Below are 19,021 nucleotides of genomic sequence, written 5' to 3' on the forward strand. Positions count from 1 at the left end.
ACAACTTGACTGAAACTGGGTCAAGAAACAGGACAATGATTCCACAGCAGCAAATATAAGACACAATGGCTGAAAAAGACAGGAATCAAAGTGCAATGGTCCAGTCAAAGTCCTGAACCTCATTGAAATGCTGAGATGAGACCTTAAAAGAGCTGTGCACAAACAACAGTCCACAAACATCAATGAACTGATGCAATATTGTAAAGAAAAGTGGGCCAAAATGTTCCCACACTAAAGCGAGACTGATAATCTCATACAGAAAACAATAACTTTTTTGATTTTAATTTAAATCAAATTACTGCTGCTAAAGGTGATTCTACAAGCCATTGAATAATGGAGTGCACTTCTGCATTTTCTATTAGTTTTTGTGAAACAAATAATGACGTGGCGTGATATGAACAATGTTGTTATCATCTGATGTTGAATTTATACCAAACTGTAAGACCTGGTAAGGACCAGACTGTATGCCATAATGCTCATTTACATTGTTTCACGATGAAGGTTACAAATCATTTGACCCACTCTGATGAATTTTGTCATAAAAACTTTTTATATGACACCTGATGTTGTAACAGTTATTTCACTCAAAGGTGCTTACCTCATGGTGTATGTTTAAATGATCAGTGTGAAGAGCTGATTGAGCGCAGCGGCTGTGTGGTTGCCAGGTAAAGAAAAGGACAAGGAGAGCTTAATGCAGTAGTCCAATACATTATATTGCTCATTAGTGAATTCCTTCCAGAAGAGTTGTATGGGTGGACAGTGCCAGATTACACACAAGTAATCATCTAAAGCGTTCAGGGAACATTTGAGACAGATATGAATCCAGAAGTTGGCAGTAGGCATGATTGATAGTTATCTCTCAATTTTTTGTTCAATGGAAAGCTGGAAGAGTCTGACAGAGTCCGTCAGTGTGACTGCTCAGAACGGATTCTTTATGTATATATATATATCTATAGATATATCTATATAGATATATCTATAGATATATATGTATGTGTGTGTGTGTTTGCCTATAAATTTAGTGTCTTTTTGATTTGTATACATTTCTTATGTTAAAACAAATTAGACTTGATTTTTAGTAAAGTAATGACTGAATGCATTTTATAATTTGTGGAGTGAAGTTGTTGATGTATTGGTTCTTATTTACGCTTGTCCTGTTATCTTTGTGACTTTTTTTAAATCTGAGAGCTCTCCAGATGTTCCATGAACACATATTTGTTCCATAACAAATTGGAAAACAATTATTTATACGCTAATTATATGTAATAAACAAATCAACAATGGGTTTATGCAACTTCGTATTTTTCTCTATATAAAAACCTTTATGTAATAAAACTGTTGTATCACTAACACAAATGTTCCACACAGTATTTCATTGAGTCTTACTGTTTATATCTCAGTTGGTTGTGATACAGTGTTGGATATGCAGCATGACTGCTTCTGTTAACTTGTCTTTGAACACTATCCCAATGATGGTCTTACCACATATCGTGGTTGACCCACAAGCCCTTGCCTGCCAATTTGCATAAATCACAGTCTAGATCTGACAGTTACTAGGCAGCACAGGCGGGGAGACGCACAACCCCCATGCAGAAACCAGGCCACCAACCCAGAGAATGGGAGGCTTTCTGCCAGAGTGACAAATGTGTCCAGTGCTTACACTAACTACCTCTTCTTGTTTGAATGTTGTGTATGTGTGTCTTTGCATACATACAGCTTTTTGCAGGTATGGGTACGCCCCCTTATGACTTGAAAAATAATGTTGAGGTACTCAAGGGCTCTGAATAAATTAACAAATATTATATCTACAATTTTATCATGATCCAGTGCTGTGAACCATGGCAGCGGGTGAGGAAGTGGAGTACACCCAATGAACACTCTCAGAATAGGTGGTGATCCAAAGAAACCACCATATCTTCATGAAACTGCCTGCAAAAGACTACATCCATACAGAGTCCTGACTTAGTCAAGAGTGACCAGTCAAAATATGTGGAAAACATGACTTTGATATGATATTTTTGCTTCAGTTTACACATTTTTCATCTATTAAGATAGAGCGTCACGATATCTGATTTTCAACATATGATTAATGTGGCCCAAAGCATTCATGATAATGATATTACAATTGCTACATTGCTATCAGACTAGATTAGCTTGGTTTTTGGGTGTTTTTTTTTTTGTCTCCTGATATTGCACTTAAACTCAAACAAATATGAGTTCAGCAATAATAATAAATCACAGTATCAACACTTCTTTCTTTTAATATCACAATTTCAATCAGTACCAATATATGTGTACACACCTATATACAGTCTTTCCTCAACAACAGGCTCACAGGTGTCCACTTCATTAAAAAAGAAGGCATAGAATAAAGTTGTGGGCAAGGCTCCATGCTCCAAGCACGATTTATTTGTGGACCTGACATTGGACACTGCAGCACTGCACAATTGAAAACTAGAGCCACAAAGTTGGAAATACACTGTTAACTGAAATATTTATGGTTTGGTTCCATAGACAAATCATAAAGCATCAGCCAGCTCTAGAAGTTATACTGAGCTATGTTGGTGGGGACAGCAGGTTAAATATGATGAAAACTGTTAAAATGATTCCTGAGTGAATCATAAGCGTGGATTGTGCATACAAAATACGTTATTAAAGTGTTTTGAGTGTGATACCTGTGATATCATTTAAATAAAGAATCATCCTGCAAACAATGGACACAAATGACTCTCATCTGATCAGCCATGTTGATGATACTTATCTGTGATACTTGATACAAAAGAGTCAGGTGACGCTAAAGGACCATGTTTGCAAGTTTAATGAGTTTCTGAGTGCTTGAAAGGCTGCATTCAGAGACACCACGGGGCTGAGATGGGTCTCTCTAGTCTCTCCAATTAGATATGAGCGGAAGCTTACTGTACTGTGATGCCAATCTAAAGTGACAGTCAGAAAACAACATGGTGGGGATTTAGGGGATGAAAGATGGAAGTCAACCGGAGCATGACAGACCAGTAATTTCTCAGAGTACAGCCTCGACACATGTCTATGTCTCAGTGAGTGTGAGGCAAAAAACATATCACAATGAAAATAATTTACAATAGTTTTCTCTAAACAAAATTTACATGGATTATACACCGATGGAGACACAAAATAATCCGTAAAATAACAAAATAAAACAGAATTCCTTCAGAAAAGGTCTTCAGAACTTTGAATCATCTGTGACTACATGTAAGCCCTGCTCACTGTCACACTGTCTCTGCTGCATAAGATGCATGTGGTGTTGTGTAATGCTGCGATGATAAAGTCCATGGATTACATCATGTCTATGAGGATGATATGTGAAAAGGATAAATCTGGGTATCCTCCAGTTTGCTACTGTGGTTTTGGTTTGTGGATTAAAATGCCAGACATGAAGAGTGCATATGCAAACAGCCGTTCATCCTGCCCCCTCCCCTTTATTATACAACTGTGGCGGTGCGAGCAGGGAAAGTGTATGATCTCATTTTGTCTGAGGATGAGTGGCACATTCTTTACATTTATCTGCCATTTCAATTGATCTAGATCTTATCTGTATGCAGGCACAATCCCAGAGAGGTTGTTCATCTCCTTCAGAGGATGCTTGTATACCAATCAGAATTCAGGTGGAAACATTTAGTTTGTGGTCTGACAAAACCCCCACACTTCAAAAGCACTTTTGATGTTTCCCCTCTGTTTTTTCAGGCCACTCATGCATCAGTACTTTTGTGAAAAACAGACTGCGAGACAATATTAGAAACGTTGCCTGCAGGCGGTTCTTTGAAGCTGAACGCCAGAGTCGGTCGGCCAGTCAGCCCATTGATAGCGTGCTACTCTCCTCACTAGTTTGTATGACGCTGGTTTTTAGCCCAGCTAAAGGGAATACAAAACAGATTCTTTCTCCAACCCTTGTCAGCAGCAATGGTAAATCTTAATATCGCAGCCTGGGCTCCAACAGAGGTCAGAACAAATCCTACAGTCATTTGCTTAACAGAGCATGTAACATTTGGCATAAAGCAACTCAAGTAGCTCACAATGCACTCATTTCAAGTTAATATAACCACTGTCAAAGACTATCCTTGTGCTTTAAGTTCTGTGAAGCATTAACAAAATATTCATGATGCCACGAGTTCACATTCCACATGCTTGCTTTTCTCTCACTTTTTTTCTTAAGTGCACCAAAACACACAAGAAAGCAGATACATCCGAAGAGGCCCAAAGCAATGTACTGTTCAGTTTGCTGCCAGTGTTGTCCTGGCTGTAAACATAAACCCCACTGTGGCAATGTCACAATCACAACACAGTTCTTTTTCATTTTTATTGGATCAGGTTTCATGTCAGGTCTTTGTTTCATGTCTGAGATTCTGGGTTGAACCTCGCTGGAAATAAACATCACCGCTGGGATGCTAATCATAAGCTGTTGCTCTTTGAATAGCTGCACCAGAAGGCATGAAATCATGCATACGTTACAGCTGCCATTAGGGATTACCATGGTGTTCTATTTTAATGACACCTCTCCATCAAGCACACAAAGTGATGTGCTTAAAGTAAATGCACTCCTGTAATAAATTCCAATTAGGGTTGTGTGATATATAATACAGACAATGGCCTAAGGGGACAATTACTATTGTAGTTTCTTGACATCAGAGTGGGAGCACAGAAGCATGTGGTTGCTTCATGTCAAATAAAACTATTTACGACCTCTGATTAAGAAACTTTTGTGGTTTCTGAAAAAAAGCCTTGGGATTGTCGAAGTCAGTTTTTCATCTGAATGTTTAAAGCGATGAACAAGCATTTCCCTGTCAACTTCACTGGACATCTCGCTCGCTGATATCCATTTTTCATAAACACTTGCCGCCATTAATCCCATCCTCTTATGACCGTCCATGCTTTTTTTTTAAGTCCTGTGCATTTGACTACACAACAGGGAACAGCTTATATTCTGGGTTCCTCTTAATGATAAATGGGTTTCTCAACACGTGGCCAAATCCGTCAATACAACTTGAAATACTCACGCAGGGTTTCTACATAACTTGAGGTGCAACCTTCTTTAAAATACTAAAAGCTGATCCAATTCTACCCAGTTATAGAGGGTACAGAACCTCTGGTGACTGACGTTCAATCTATTATCTTCATAGTGTGTATAAATACACAAATTCAGTACTTAACATACATAATGAACATGGGGAAATATGGAACATTTCTTGGACCTTGCACGGACATTAACTTTAACTGTGGACTAAAAATTTAACGTTTAATGTTGAAATGTTGATAGATTTCCTCTCGCCCAATTATAGCTTGGATAGGCTCCTCCTTCATTTGTTTACTGAAGTACCAAAGAATAAGTAGAAGAAGTTGAAGTAGAGTAAAATAAGGTGCAATTGATCAAGCAATACCCAGGTACCTCAAGACTTAAAGTCAGGAGTTAAATCAGGATTTGTTGTGAGGAGAAGCTCCGCGGTTTCATGGTTGCAGCGGTTGCACAGTGTCTGTGAACTCAGACAACAGAATCTGACAAACATTAAATAATGTGTGAATAAAGCAAGGTGACACATCGCTCTTTTCTGCACACCTATCAGAACCACCAGTTACAGTTGGCAGTGTGCGACGCTGATAACAAGAAAGTCTTCATGTAAATGCCTTCCACTGTGTGTCTGTGTCAACAATACAGTGTCTGTGTTGTTCCCAGAAAAGGAAAGAATAGTAACATACAGAATTATAAAGATACCCACATCCTCAACAAGATGGAAAAACTCTCGAGACAACATATAAAAAAAGACACACATATATCTACATAGATATATTTATATGCTTATATATATCTGCGGTTGTTGGCAATGTTTAGTAAGTATATGGTCCAAAACCTTTCCCCAATGACAATGTTAGATGAGAGTTTAATGCCCTCAAGTACTCAACTGCCACCCAGTAGCTTACTTTAGTAGTCAACTAGAGCTTGCACTGAGACAGTGGGAGACACACTTTGTCCTGCTCTGTGTGTTGGGGTCTCCAACACAGCCTTTGACAGAGGTAAGGTCAGAGCCTATTGATTTTAACACTGCTCAATAAGGGCACAGGCAGCTCAGTGCAGAAGATAGCACTGTAGAGTCACTGCAAAGAAACATGGCTCCAGCTCAGTTACACTGTCTGCTACAACCGCTTCACGTAGGTGTGCTATAATGAAAAAGCAATACAAGGGATCTCTGTATGATTGGCTTTCCACCTGGATGCTTTCATCCATTTTATCGCTCAGATCAGCAATCGCCTTGGAGGAAAAGGCAGCAGAAATGGGGAGCCTTTCACTGTAGCATCATGCTCTACACAAGCGCGGCCTCTGCATGCTCTGTGCTGAGGGTGGAAGAAAAATTGGGGCACGAGGTCTTTAATGCGCAGGGTGGAATTATGTATCCTTTTAATCATACTCCTCCACCCAGCAGCAGTTTAGGATGCGAGTGACAGAGAGCAAACACAAAGCTAATTCCGCCCCTGTCACATCCGATCGTCTCTTACCTCACAAATGAGCAGCAGTAATGACGCTCGCCTGATGGCCAATGTTCATGCACATTTACAGGGATAATGTTTGATAGAAATCAATCTGCGATAATATGGTGGATGGGAGCACAGAGGTGATTTTCCAGAGATGGGTTTTGTCTGGTGTGAATGGGTTAGGCTGTGTGGATGTCCCTTTGGCTCAAATCAGCTTTCAAACCTTGCAATGTTTTCAAGCACACTTAACATATAACCATTTAAACTGAATAAAAAAAAAACCCACACGATGCTGTTTTTGTCTCACAGTGTTTAGCTGTGCTTAATATTGTAGTAACTTGGTAAAATCCAATTTTGCACAAATGTGGGAAATAGTCAAATATAAAGAGACACAGAATGCCACGATAAGATCCAATTTTTTAAATATTCAAAATATATGCTTGTTTTGCATTTAATGCAAGCTACATGGGACACCAAAAGACAGGAAATGTTGTACAATGCTGAAACAAACACCCGATGGTGGGACTCATGACCTACTAATGAGGTTAACTGGCTGGTAAGTAACACGAAGGATAGAAATAGAGCATAGCAGAGTGTTTAAGAAGTAAATGTGGAGGGGGTTAACCACTGTGTAAGACATGTAATCACTGCACGTGTTTAGGTGTGTCCTCTGACAACTGTGAGTGAACACAGTCCGTTGTTGTATCCACTGATACAGATTAAATCTCTACCAGCCAAAGAATGGCTGTATCAGAGGGATTTTTTTTGTCAAATAAATAGATAGATGGACTAAAGAATTTGCAGTTAATAATGAGTATTGAGTGTGGAAATGAAAAGCAGGCAGACTGAAGATGCAGTATGATTTAAAGCAAACATGTGCATATTACAAATGAAAGCTGTCCAAATGACCAAAATATAAAGTAAGTCCCCAATGCTGAAAGAGCTTGTTTTTGTTTCTAGAAAAGATGTATGTAGAAACATAAAAGCTACAGATTACCTCCAAAAGGGCCACTTATGACATGATCAGTCAAACAGCACTAATACGATCGAGTACATTTTAATTATTTGGGTAAGTGTTAAAAATCCTGAGAAAAAAAAATCCATCCCCCAAAATTTAACAAGGAACATTCATAATTCCAACTATGACCTGACATAATGATGATGGGTAATTTGACTTTTTCATTAATTTCATCCAGCTCTATGCACTATGTAAGTGGATATGCTGAGAGCCACGAACAACATTATGAATTTTACATTTTTTCCAGAGACAGAACATATTACGGGATCTAAATTGCAATATGAGCAAATCTTCCTTTTTATACATGCCAGGCCCGTTTAATGAATCACAGGGAGATTGCTCTCACTGTTGCCATTAATCAGAGCTTCTCTGCTGCTGATTGAGGAGAGTATTATGAACAGGAATACCAATGAGCGTAGGAATGTGCAAATGTGCATGAGCTGAAAAATGGCTGAATAACTCAGCAATATAGACAGCCAAGTGCTGTGTGCAGCCCTAACACAACCTTGTTTCATCCTTACAAGGAATCAAGTCTATTAAAGTTTGACTGCATACATCAAAATGCTGTGCACCCATAGAGACTGAAACAGTTTGGTTTTTGACTGCTATTGGAAAACCGTGTAACACAGAAATATTGGTACTTTGGAAGCAGCGTGATGCAATGTCGAAAGCACAAATTTGCTTCATTGATTGAAGAAAAAAAAAAAAACAAAGCAAACCAAGCTTGGGCTTGAGGGAGCTTTGTGCTCTTAAATTCAATCTATAAATTTGTCCACGTGCATCCACTGTCACTAGAATGAGGATAGGCTACAAACCATTTAGGTTTGTTTTTTGGAAAATGTTTTGAACTGATCAATATTAGAGCCTGACAGGTCAACCGATTTATTGGTGAGCTCATTTTATTGGCTGGTACTGGCATAACGTAGACATTGATGCCGATTTGTTTTCTTTTACTCATTTTATGGTGCAAAAATGCAGAAAAAAAGATTTAATTACACTGATTGCTCAGAGCAGCTCTAACCTCATTGTCTATAATACTCTTAACTGTCCTTATGTGAGACATGAAGCCTCTGTGGATGTGAAATACCACTGACAGATACTAGGCACTGGGTCCAAAACATATCCGGCTCCAGTACAATCCAATTAAAAGAATATATCAATTTCTCTCATGAAATGTAATTATTAAGCAATTATGGTGTCATTAGCTAGATACATTCCCTCTGATATGTGTGCTGGTGGTCCTCCAGTAAATAGCTCCTTTATTTCACAGACAGTCGAGCTTGAATATATGTGTTTTGTCAAATCAGCTTTCAATTTTATCTGTTTAGCTCCACCTTCTTGTAGAAATATAGTCACCTCTGGGTGCTGAAAGACCAAGACCTCTGCTAACAAAACCTCACCCTGGCTGGGTATCAGGTTGGGTCTTTACAGCACCATGCTAACTAGTTTATTAATGATTGTGCTGGAGAGTCAATAAACATCAGATTTGATTTTACTGGCTAAAAATCTACCCCAGGTATTAGTCTATTAGCATAACTTAGCATAAAGAGTGGGAACCACCAAATAAGTCCTTTATATAAAACCTTGTAAAACCCCAGCTTGTCCTATTTATAATCAAGCTTTTGAGATATGCTCTGTTAAATATTTTTAAAAAGCCATTGTATAAGACACAGGCTTGAAATGGAAATAAATGTATTCATGCAGATGGACAATAATTGTTGTGTTTGAAATGTTATGTTGCATACATGTGTGATACATGTACTCAAGTACGCCAATAAAAAAAAGGAGATTTTTAAATTTCAGTAATTGTTATCAGAGTGTCCGCTTCAAGATCTAAATCTAAGCAAGTGATTTAGGTGCCTCTGCCAAACAGCAAGTCAGCATGTTAGTGAATTTTTAAAAAGTTCTTAAAGTGTAAATAGCAAGAGGTTTAGTTCACGCTAGCATAAAGAAGACCAACAAGTCTTTCTGGAAAAGTCAAGCCAGTCATGTCTGAACTTGTAGCAGCACAGCATTAAAACCAGTTAACGCTATTTTTGGCAGTTTTCACAAAATACTTTGAGAATAAACTCCTATCCTACTCATACAAAAACATTTTAGTGTCCACACACACAATAACATGCAGAAGAAGAAAATTGTGTGCAAGAACACAAATCAATAGTTTTATGACAAATGCATGAACTGTTGTGAGAGATGAGCTCGCCACAAAGACTGAATACAATTCTGAACTGGCTTCTATTCTTCCAAAGATACTCTTACTCTTTGGTTTTCAATGTTTTGTCTTCAAAATCTCAATTTTGAAGTCTTGAATTTCACATTTGGTGGAATAATATCTTGATGCTTTCAAGCCAGATATCTGGATGATGGGAATAACACTAATAGCTGCCATCAGATGGAGGTTGTGATTTTGATGTGGGAAGTTGTGCAGAAAACCTCTCAACATAGAGAAAAAATGTTCACTTCAGTGGTTTAAATGACTACAATAAGGGGGGTTAATTTAGACTTTACTTGATAGCACAGAATACATGACCCTGTTTGAAGTGAAGTGATTAAAATTTTAGTTAAAAGTGATGTCAGGTGGGATGCTAACCTTGCACCTGTTTGTATACAGTCTAAGCACCTTCATACTAAAATGTTTATAAGAGTGAAGACACAGAAAAGAAATACTCACAGAAAGAAAGCTAATACTGAAATCCCCTGAAAAACTTTAAGTACATTTTATTGTAAAACGAGACAATGCAAATTGAAGATTCATTCAAATAAAGCCCTTTTCACACATAATATTACCATTACCATAGCATTCAGTAGGTTATGACTATAAGGCTGTAATGGTATTTCACAGACAAGAAAATGTCATGTTACCCTTACAATTCATAACACTGTATCATATTTAATAAAAGCAGTGCATAAAGCAGTCATAAATATATTTTTTCTACACTTTTGGGCCTGTTGAACCTTCACCATTATACTCATCAGGGTTTAATTGCACTACAGTAACAGTATAGCAGTTACTAGCTCAAGGAAAACGTTTATTTCACCTGAGGACACCATCTCTGCACCATCCCAGTGGGTTGTCAGAAAAGAGCTTCAGTTTTCTCATGACATGTCCTTTTGCCAGAGGCTAATCATAAGCTTATTAAGCTAACAGACACCGTGTATTTTGTTAAACAAAACGACTGTGGAAGGGAGCAGTTGACAAAATACTAATAGAGAGCAGACGCTTAAGCTACAGTTCCCTTTGTTTCTTCCTCATTTTTTTCTCAGATGCTGAGAAATAATGACCATGTGCTGCAGCTAATTCTTGATAAATCCACGGCAGATGATTGCTTAAAAAGTGCTGTCATTTATTCATCTAATAACACGTCGTGTCGGATTCCCCTGACAGATGATATGTCAACTTAATCCACCGCTGCTGTCTGTTAACGTGACGACAGCGCTTCGCATTTCTGCTGTGTTTAAAGTAATATGGATATGTAACCAAGTTTCAGCTCAGTCAGATCGCAGTCACAATACGTCACAATAAAAATGAAGACTTTTTTTCCTTTCGAGCCAGCACCTTGTCACTCTCAGTGCTATTGCTCTTTAAAGTACTCCAGCAGCTATGTCCATTTTTCATATATTCTATGGTGAAAATACTGACTTGGATATTTAGGTGGGTTTTGTTATCTTTGGATAAACCAAGCTGCTTCTCCATGTCTTTTGTGCTAAGCAAAGTTACCTTATTGCCGACAGTAGCTTTATATTTAGCATACAAGCCTGGAAATGGTCTGAGCAGCCAATCAATGGCAATAACATTACAGTTAACAACATTAGGGTATAATGCAGCATCCCATAGCATCCTGGTATATTTGGTTAATTAGCTCGCGGATACATCATGATGAATAGATTGCAGGGTCAACGCTTACAGTATAGCTTCACAAAAACATGAAAAGCCTGTATCAGGTACCCTTTTCTTAAGACCCAAGGACACACATGCACATATGATTCCTCAATAAGTGCACTCGTGTACACACACAGCAGACACACACCTCACAGCCTCAAGAGCACAACTATCACACGGAGCATTCCATCATACTGTCACTCACATCTGCTGCCCTTTCTCATTACTGCACTCTCCCGATTCTCCTTCTTTCCTTTACCTCCCCTTCTGTCAAACCTCTTTTTTCTCCTCCTCCACAACATCCACATTATTCCCTGCTTCCCATTCTTACTGCCCCACAGACTATCCCTCAATGCCAACAAAAATGAACAGGGTTGCTGAGGATGTTGGCAGGTGGTGAGGAGGCAGGTTCGCTGACTTGCTTTTATACTGGTCTGACGTCCTTTGAGTGTCAGACAGCATGTTAACAGCCCAAGAAAAAGGCCACAGAGCGGTTTCAATACACCTCACATGATTGAATCTGAGAAGTGATTTTTCTCATGCGCACACTGGTTAGAGTGCCAGAGCTAGACAGCGGGTATCATTTTTTCATCTCTGCCTGAACCTGTGAAAATGGTTTGATGGAAAAATACCAGTGTTGCATTTCGGCTCCCTTACAGTATATCTATTGGAGCTCAGTCTGTTCGGGCACATGTAGTTTTTGCTGCAGTCTCTGCACAATATATGTATTTTTTCTCCCTCCCTCCACTGCTTCCAGAAAGGGATAAATGACAAAAACATGTCAGACTGGTGATGCAAAGAGGATAATTAGGATTCACGAAACACAGTTTGTTCTCAAAAGCAAATCACTTCCCTGGTGCTCAGGGGCTACCGAGGCACAGATCATTTTATATATCAGCACCTAGCAACTGGCAGATGGAGTGAACTTAGAGCCGGCTGCCAAAGCTGATAGGACACTGCAGGACTGCAAAATGAGCTGTGATGATTCCCCTGCTGAGGCCAACAAGGGAGACATACCTCATTAAGATGCAGCACATTCTCAAATGCCTGGCCACACTTTACAGCAGCAAGTTGCCCCTCTGCAAAATATGCTCGCTGAAAACATACAGTATCAAACACAAATAAAAACAGGGGAAGATGTTTGACGAAGACCTTGCACACAAACTGTTTTATACCATAAAAGCAGAAAGGATGCAACGAGACCATTGTCTTTCGCAAATATTGTTGCTTTTGACATCTGCACGGACAAAAACACTGAGCGATTTTCCTCTAATGCAACAACTCTGCTCTCCATGGTGAGAGGGAGGCCATTAAAACGGCACCTGTTGTGAGGGCATAAACATGCGCTCCTCATAAATAATCATTTATCTTAAATCTGACTGCAAAAAAAACCCTCTGTTGTACAAGCAGGCAAAGGAATATTCTCATTACAAGTCTGCTCTTGTTCTGAAGGAAAGCCGAGGTAGATGTTGTCCATTTAGAGGTTTACGTTTAGAGGTCCATGGACGCCCACGTCACAGAAGCTCTGCAGCTCAATGTCATAGCTCACCTTCTCCATTCTTAACCCTTCTGCTCATTACCCGTCAATAGTCTACCACTTTCCCTTCTGCTCAATTTATTTCTTCAGCAACAATCTCAGAAAACACATCTTCATTTTTATTACATCAGGCTGCCATCTTTCCAACCATGACATCCCGATTCCTTGGTCTGAAAAAAAAAGTGCATAATTAGTGTGGAATGAAACTGATTTCAACACTCCTACACTGAAACAAAGGAGGCAGGCAGAAGATAAGAAACAGAATCAAGAAAAAAACAGAGTGGGGTGCTGGGAACAGGGCTCTGACAAGAAAGAGACAAAGACAGAGCGGCAGAGACTCCTGGGACGGACCGACGGGGCTGTGGAGAGAGGAGCTTAATTTCCCAACACCATCTGTTACCAGTCCCTGGGTTGAAAGCTCCACTTATGTCAAACCTCCCACAACCACATAGCAGCAGAGAATCACAGGGCTTCCGAAGTACCTCCAGCCTTTCTCTCATCTTTTCCCTGCAACATTGTGAGCTCCACACCACTGTGCCAGTCACCTGCCGGTTCTCGTGCACTGCAAGGACACTGTAACACTCCTCTTTACCTGAGACCTGTCGTGTGATTGTTACTCTCTGGTTCAGACGGAGTTCAGCTTCACTTAACAACAAGGCACATTTCTATTCACGAGTTCCATTGCCCACCTCAGTCAAGAGGGTCTTCGTAGAAGCTGGCGCAATTTCTGTCGTGTGGGAGTTCAAATTATCCTGAGAAACTTTTAAGTGTTTAATCTTTGCCGACAAGCATCGATGGAAGAAAAGCCCAAAGGGGATGCTGTGTAAATATAGGTCTTCCAACTAGGAAAGATGAGCCCATGACTCAAAATATGTCAATGGAAGTGCCTCCAAGCTACTGCCCCCCCCCCCCTCCCCCCTCCCCCCTCCCACATCTTTATTTTACTGGTGATGAAAGCACTAAGTAGAAATGTCTGGCCTACATTTTGGAAACATTTAAGATGCTTTAAAGACATTAAAATGTGTCAGAATGCAAGGTGGAGGAGAATCATGTGCCCTAACCAGAATATGGAGCTTGAGTGCAGCCCCTACCACACAGGTGCCATCAAGTCAGACAAAGTAGCTGCAGCACTTTGGTTAATATTCTTGGGGAGGCTGTTATTGTGAGAAAGTGAAGGTCACTGGATGTGAAAAGCTGTATTTTTTTTTGCAGAGCATTTGTCGAAGGTAGATTGTATTTTCCATTTTGTTTCATACTGTCATTCCGTGTAAATCAGGCGTGCTCTCAATCTGCCACTGACGTCTTTGCTCTAACTTTAGCCTTATAAACATTTCTCTTGCGCTGAAATGAAATGGTTCGCGGAAGATTGAGGGACATTGAGAGACAGGCGTGGAACGGGGGTTACCCTGAGGACATATTATTTCCTGGCATTTTAATCACTTCATTTAAACAGTCTCCGAGGATATTCCGATGCAAATTTTCTGCAAAGGTCACTCAACAAACAGGGAGATCTATTGTGCTCCGAATACTGTTTAGAAACAGGAAAAGGTAAGAATACACAGACTGGCCTGTGTGTTAGTGTTATTTAGTGATCACAAGCCTGTTAGAAAAATGAGTCTGTTAATCCATTCCCACAGGTAAACACCTCAAAGCTTCAAGGAGTCTTCGATATTTTCTTTAATGAAGGGAGCCCTCATGTGGCCACCTCTGTTACTACAGCTACCAAATGTTAGACTGCTATCAAATATTTTACTACTTTATGAGAGAGAGAGAGAGGATCAAAGATTTAAAAAAGCACAAAAAATTATAAATGAAAAGAGCGAAAAGTGATGCATCTCAAGGTCCATAATTCATCATTTATAACATTCTCAAACCCTTTTATGTCAGTTAAGTGCCAGAAACATCGTTTTGCAGCAATGACACCATAAAACCACTGGATGTCACAATCAGCAAAAGCTCAGTTGTGATCGGTTTCAGTTAAGTATTCATTAAATGTAAAAAGATGCTCAGAAAGCCTTTTGTACTTACCGCTGAGAACGATCCCAAAAATGTGTTAAACCACAGGTGCAGAGGTGGAAGCAGGATTTTTAGATGTTAAACCAGTTTATTTTTTAATGTCTAAGACAAGTTTCACCACTGAACTCAACTGATATACTACTGTCGGTAGACAATATGCAACTATACTGAAAATTAAATATTCTCTTTATTCATGTGCTCTGAATAGGTTTAACTTTTGCTGTGCAATGGTTTATTCATACCACGGCAGAATTTTAATGTTTTTTTTTGTGTGTGTTTCATCATGCTGGCATTCATGTGTGCTGTGCACATTGACAGGTTAGTCAAGTCTTGCATCTGCATCTTTGAGCCGTTTCAGGCAATGCACCTACATTTCCTAGCATATATGCAACTGCAATAAGGAAATACAGTTCAATATTTACATCAGAAAACGGTCAATCAAATAGTCACAAGTGTCTTTTTTCCCAAAACTTTATTGGATGACAATATACAAGAACATCTTGAGCACGCAGACTCTCCCTGGCTGTCCGGGCTCACTGCAACAAGATAACAGCAATGTTAGCGTCAGAGCACATTCAAATGCTACAGCAACAGCATGGACATGGACGTGGGTATTTCATCTTAGTCTAAAGTGAGAGAAGCATTTTCAAACTCAAAATTATAGTCTGATAAGTACATCATAAAGAGCAGAACTTTCAGTTTACAATTCACACACTGGCAGTGTTTTAGTTCAGCTACTCCTCACCCCACAAAGGCACACAAAAAACTCAGATCAACATGCTGCACCCAGCTTCTATTTACTAGAAACTTGCAGTGTATAAGGTCTTGAACTTGTTCAAATACAAGTCAGGGTGCGTAAAGCCTAGTAGATATACCCACCACAGCAGAGACAGTAGTAAAAAGGGTTGGTGTAGTGGAAAAAACGACAAGCCCAAGGGTTTGAAACAACATGGGAGAAAAACACAGTGGGAAAACTGCAGGGGGAAGTAGTGTACGACATGCATAGCACAGCTGAAGTCTATCAGCTTAGGATGTGCAACACAATGGCACACCATGCTTATTCTGCTTCTATACCTGCAAACTGACACTTCATTTCTGCAAAAGAAATCCATGGGAAGCAAAATCAGGAACAAAAACACAAAAAATGGAACAAAATAATGTTAAAAATTGAAACATGGAGTAGAAAAATCTCTGAACACAATAATGGAAAATGGCTGTTAATATTTTAGCAGTCACCCTCATTTAAGCTATTACAGCTAAAAATGGAAGTTATTGAACATAGTTCAGCCGGGGATCTGATCTATGTGATGTGAAGTCAGTGACCGGTGCCACACGGGTACAGGATTATACAGGATTTCACTCAAATCAACTACAGCAGGAGATGTCACCGATTGGTACAATATTTTCTTTAAAAGCACTCAGTTATTGCTAAAAGGATCTCTATACTGTCAGGTTCTCAAAACAGGGTTTATAACACCATTAGTACACATTAGTTCTAATTAGTACTAGGAGAAGGGATGGCCTAGTAAGTATTGTGGGTGGGAGAAATTCTTTCATGGATGCAGCTTGTACATCCAAAAGGAAAACGGATATGGCTAAGATAAAGATGTGAGGGTCTATAGGGAAGAGTTAGCTATCATCTACAGTTCCTGGATTATCTGCACAATGCAGTTAGTCTACTTAGGCAACATTTACCTTCTACAGTTTCCGTAGAAAATTTGATACGGTTGGAAAGATGAAAAAGGAAGTTAAAACAGTCAAAATAAAGAATGACAGGGTAGCAAAAGAACAGGTGTGCAATGAAAAGTCAAGAAACAATCGGGCGACTTAAATGTGATGCTTTCTCTACGGTCAGCATTTGTATATAATAATTTGTGGTCAGCGACTGGTCACCTATTATTTAAAATGTATCACGATACCTTTTTGCCAGCAGCTCCAACACTGGCCTTCTTGATGCCTCGTACTTTCTTCATTCTGTTCTTGCGTTCCTTTCGCTGTTTCCTTGAGGTCTTCTTTTTCTCATACAGACCATGCTGGGGAACATAAAGGAAGTGTTATTTTTGTCAGACAGTTCTAAGACTTCAGACCAATTTCTGTAAAACCGTCAAGTGCCTCTGTAACGATCTTTTGAAACGTTGCTGATTGGGTATCTTTTCATGAACGGATAGAGGAAAACACTTGTGTAACAACCATAAGGCACAGTGATCCTAAACTGAACCAACAAACTCGAAGAGGAACCATCACTTTGAGGACAATGAAATCATATGAAACAAAATAGCAAGAGTTTTCATCTTTTCCCAAAATGAGCATGTTACAGATACATGTATCCGCCCTGTTTCAGTTCTTAAAGCAGGAAGAGACAAGTTTCATGTCCCCTACATTAGAATTTAATTGGAAGAATTGTTTTCATCCCCCCGTTGTACACAAACTTTTAGTGCTGCCACCTCCACTTACATTTTCCTAATGAGATCATCTAAAATGTCCTATTGAAAAATGGACATGTCAATAATATTTCCAAACTAATGTGCAAGACACCGATTTTCTAACGTTATCCATCCGGATATACAATCAACTTCAAAAAGAATCAACCTGTGAAACTGCACGCAACAACCTAGTCATACTGCTTCATTAACATGTAAATAAACATTTATAAAGACCGTGCATACATATTCATGCATACATGTGGAAAATGGCTCTAAGCTCACCCTGGCAAGTCTGTGTTTGGGCTCATTCTTCTTGGCATAGTCTAACGAGTCATAGACCATGGCAAAGCCTGTTGTCTTGCCACCACCAAACTGAGTCCTGAAGCCAAAGACGAACACAACATCAGGGGTGGTCTTGTACATCTTGGCAAGCTTCTCTCTGATTTCAGTCTTGGGGACTGTGGCTTTGCCGGGATGGAGGACATCGACGACCTACACAAAGAAAAAGAAGTGGTTAAAAAATTATTTGACAGATGCAAACAAATAATTAAAAAAAAAAAAAAAGGTAACAAGTGGGAAAGTTTACCATTTGCTTCCTCTGAAGCAGTCGGTTCGTCATGAACTTGCGAGTCCTGACCGTTACTGTGTCATTCTGAGGGAAGGGGGAGAAGATGATACGGTTATTACCAGAATATTAAGGACAAGGGCTCCAGCAACAAGTTTGCTTCATGTATACAGCATGTCTCACACATTATCCGACAGAGCTTTCCAACTGCTTACCATTGACTTCTAATATAGAAATTTAAAGGCTTTTAACAGAATGAACGTACCATACTTTAGTATGCTCGTGTGCCAGTTAACACAGGTACATTGTTATTAACATCCCATATTGATGGGGCCTCGCTAGAGCACTCTATAGTGTAGGCTAACGTTAGCCCCTACATGCTAACACCTCATACTGCTAATTAAAAATACCACTGACTCGTTAAGCATTTGTCGTTTAAACATATTCTGTAATTACGAAAGCAACGTGGAAAAAAAGGAGTGAAAATAAACCAAGTCAACGTAGAAGATGTACACGCAGCGTGTGTTAGCCCGGGTCAACACCAGTCAGGCTAGCTTTGGAAAGGTAACGTTGTACTTCCTTTAAGTGTCTCTTTATTCATCAATTCTGCCATTTTACAATAAGCCAAACATTCATCAACATTTCAGCTGTGAGAAATATGTGTTGATGATCGGATGGCCTCGATGATCGACGGATTTTATTTATAATTTTCTCCACAAGACTCACCATCTTGACGCCGGCCTCACTCAGGGACGTAAAAAAGGAGGAAGGACCAGCAGGCGACCGGATTAATGCCTGCAGAAAATTCACCGAGGACTCACTTGAACTGCCTGACGCAAAATCGGTTTGCTTTCAGTTTTAGTTCACGTGTTACATATCTAGTTCACAATGTGGCATCGCTGTTCTGTTACACAAATTGTAAACTGAAATATTACCAAAGCCTAAAGCTATTTTCAGCCTTAAAGAATGTTTTTGTTCTGCAATTTATAAGGGATCAACAAAACCTTGAAATAATCCTGATTATTGTATGATTTAAGTTCCTTAAAATAATCGATTGTTAGGAAAGACTAGAAAAGGGAAAAAG

At 39.4% G+C, this 19,021-nt stretch overlaps 1 protein-coding gene across 1 annotated transcript; it reads right to left on the reverse strand.

Annotated features, from left to right (window-relative positions):
* Positions 1-15,406: 15,406 nt before the first annotated feature.
* On the reverse strand, positions 15,407-18,780 carry rps24 (ribosomal protein S24). The gene is made up of 5 exons (XM_072390897.1): positions 18,664-18,780; positions 17,959-18,024; positions 17,655-17,864; positions 16,869-16,982; positions 15,407-15,485 (listed from the first exon to the last, which is right to left on the reverse strand). Exons 1-5 carry the CDS (start codon positions 18,664-18,666, stop codon positions 15,483-15,485), a joined length of 396 nt encoding a protein of 131 aa, XP_072246998.1. The 5' UTR covers positions 18,667-18,780; the 3' UTR covers positions 15,407-15,482.
* Between the last annotated feature and the right edge of the window lie 241 nt (positions 18,781-19,021).

This window comes from Leuresthes tenuis, unplaced genomic scaffold, assembly GCF_036924035.1.
Source record: "Leuresthes tenuis unplaced genomic scaffold, fLeuTen1.0.hap1 SCAF_8, whole genome shotgun sequence".
NCBI lineage: Eukaryota > Metazoa > Chordata > Actinopteri > Atheriniformes > Atherinopsidae > Leuresthes > Leuresthes tenuis.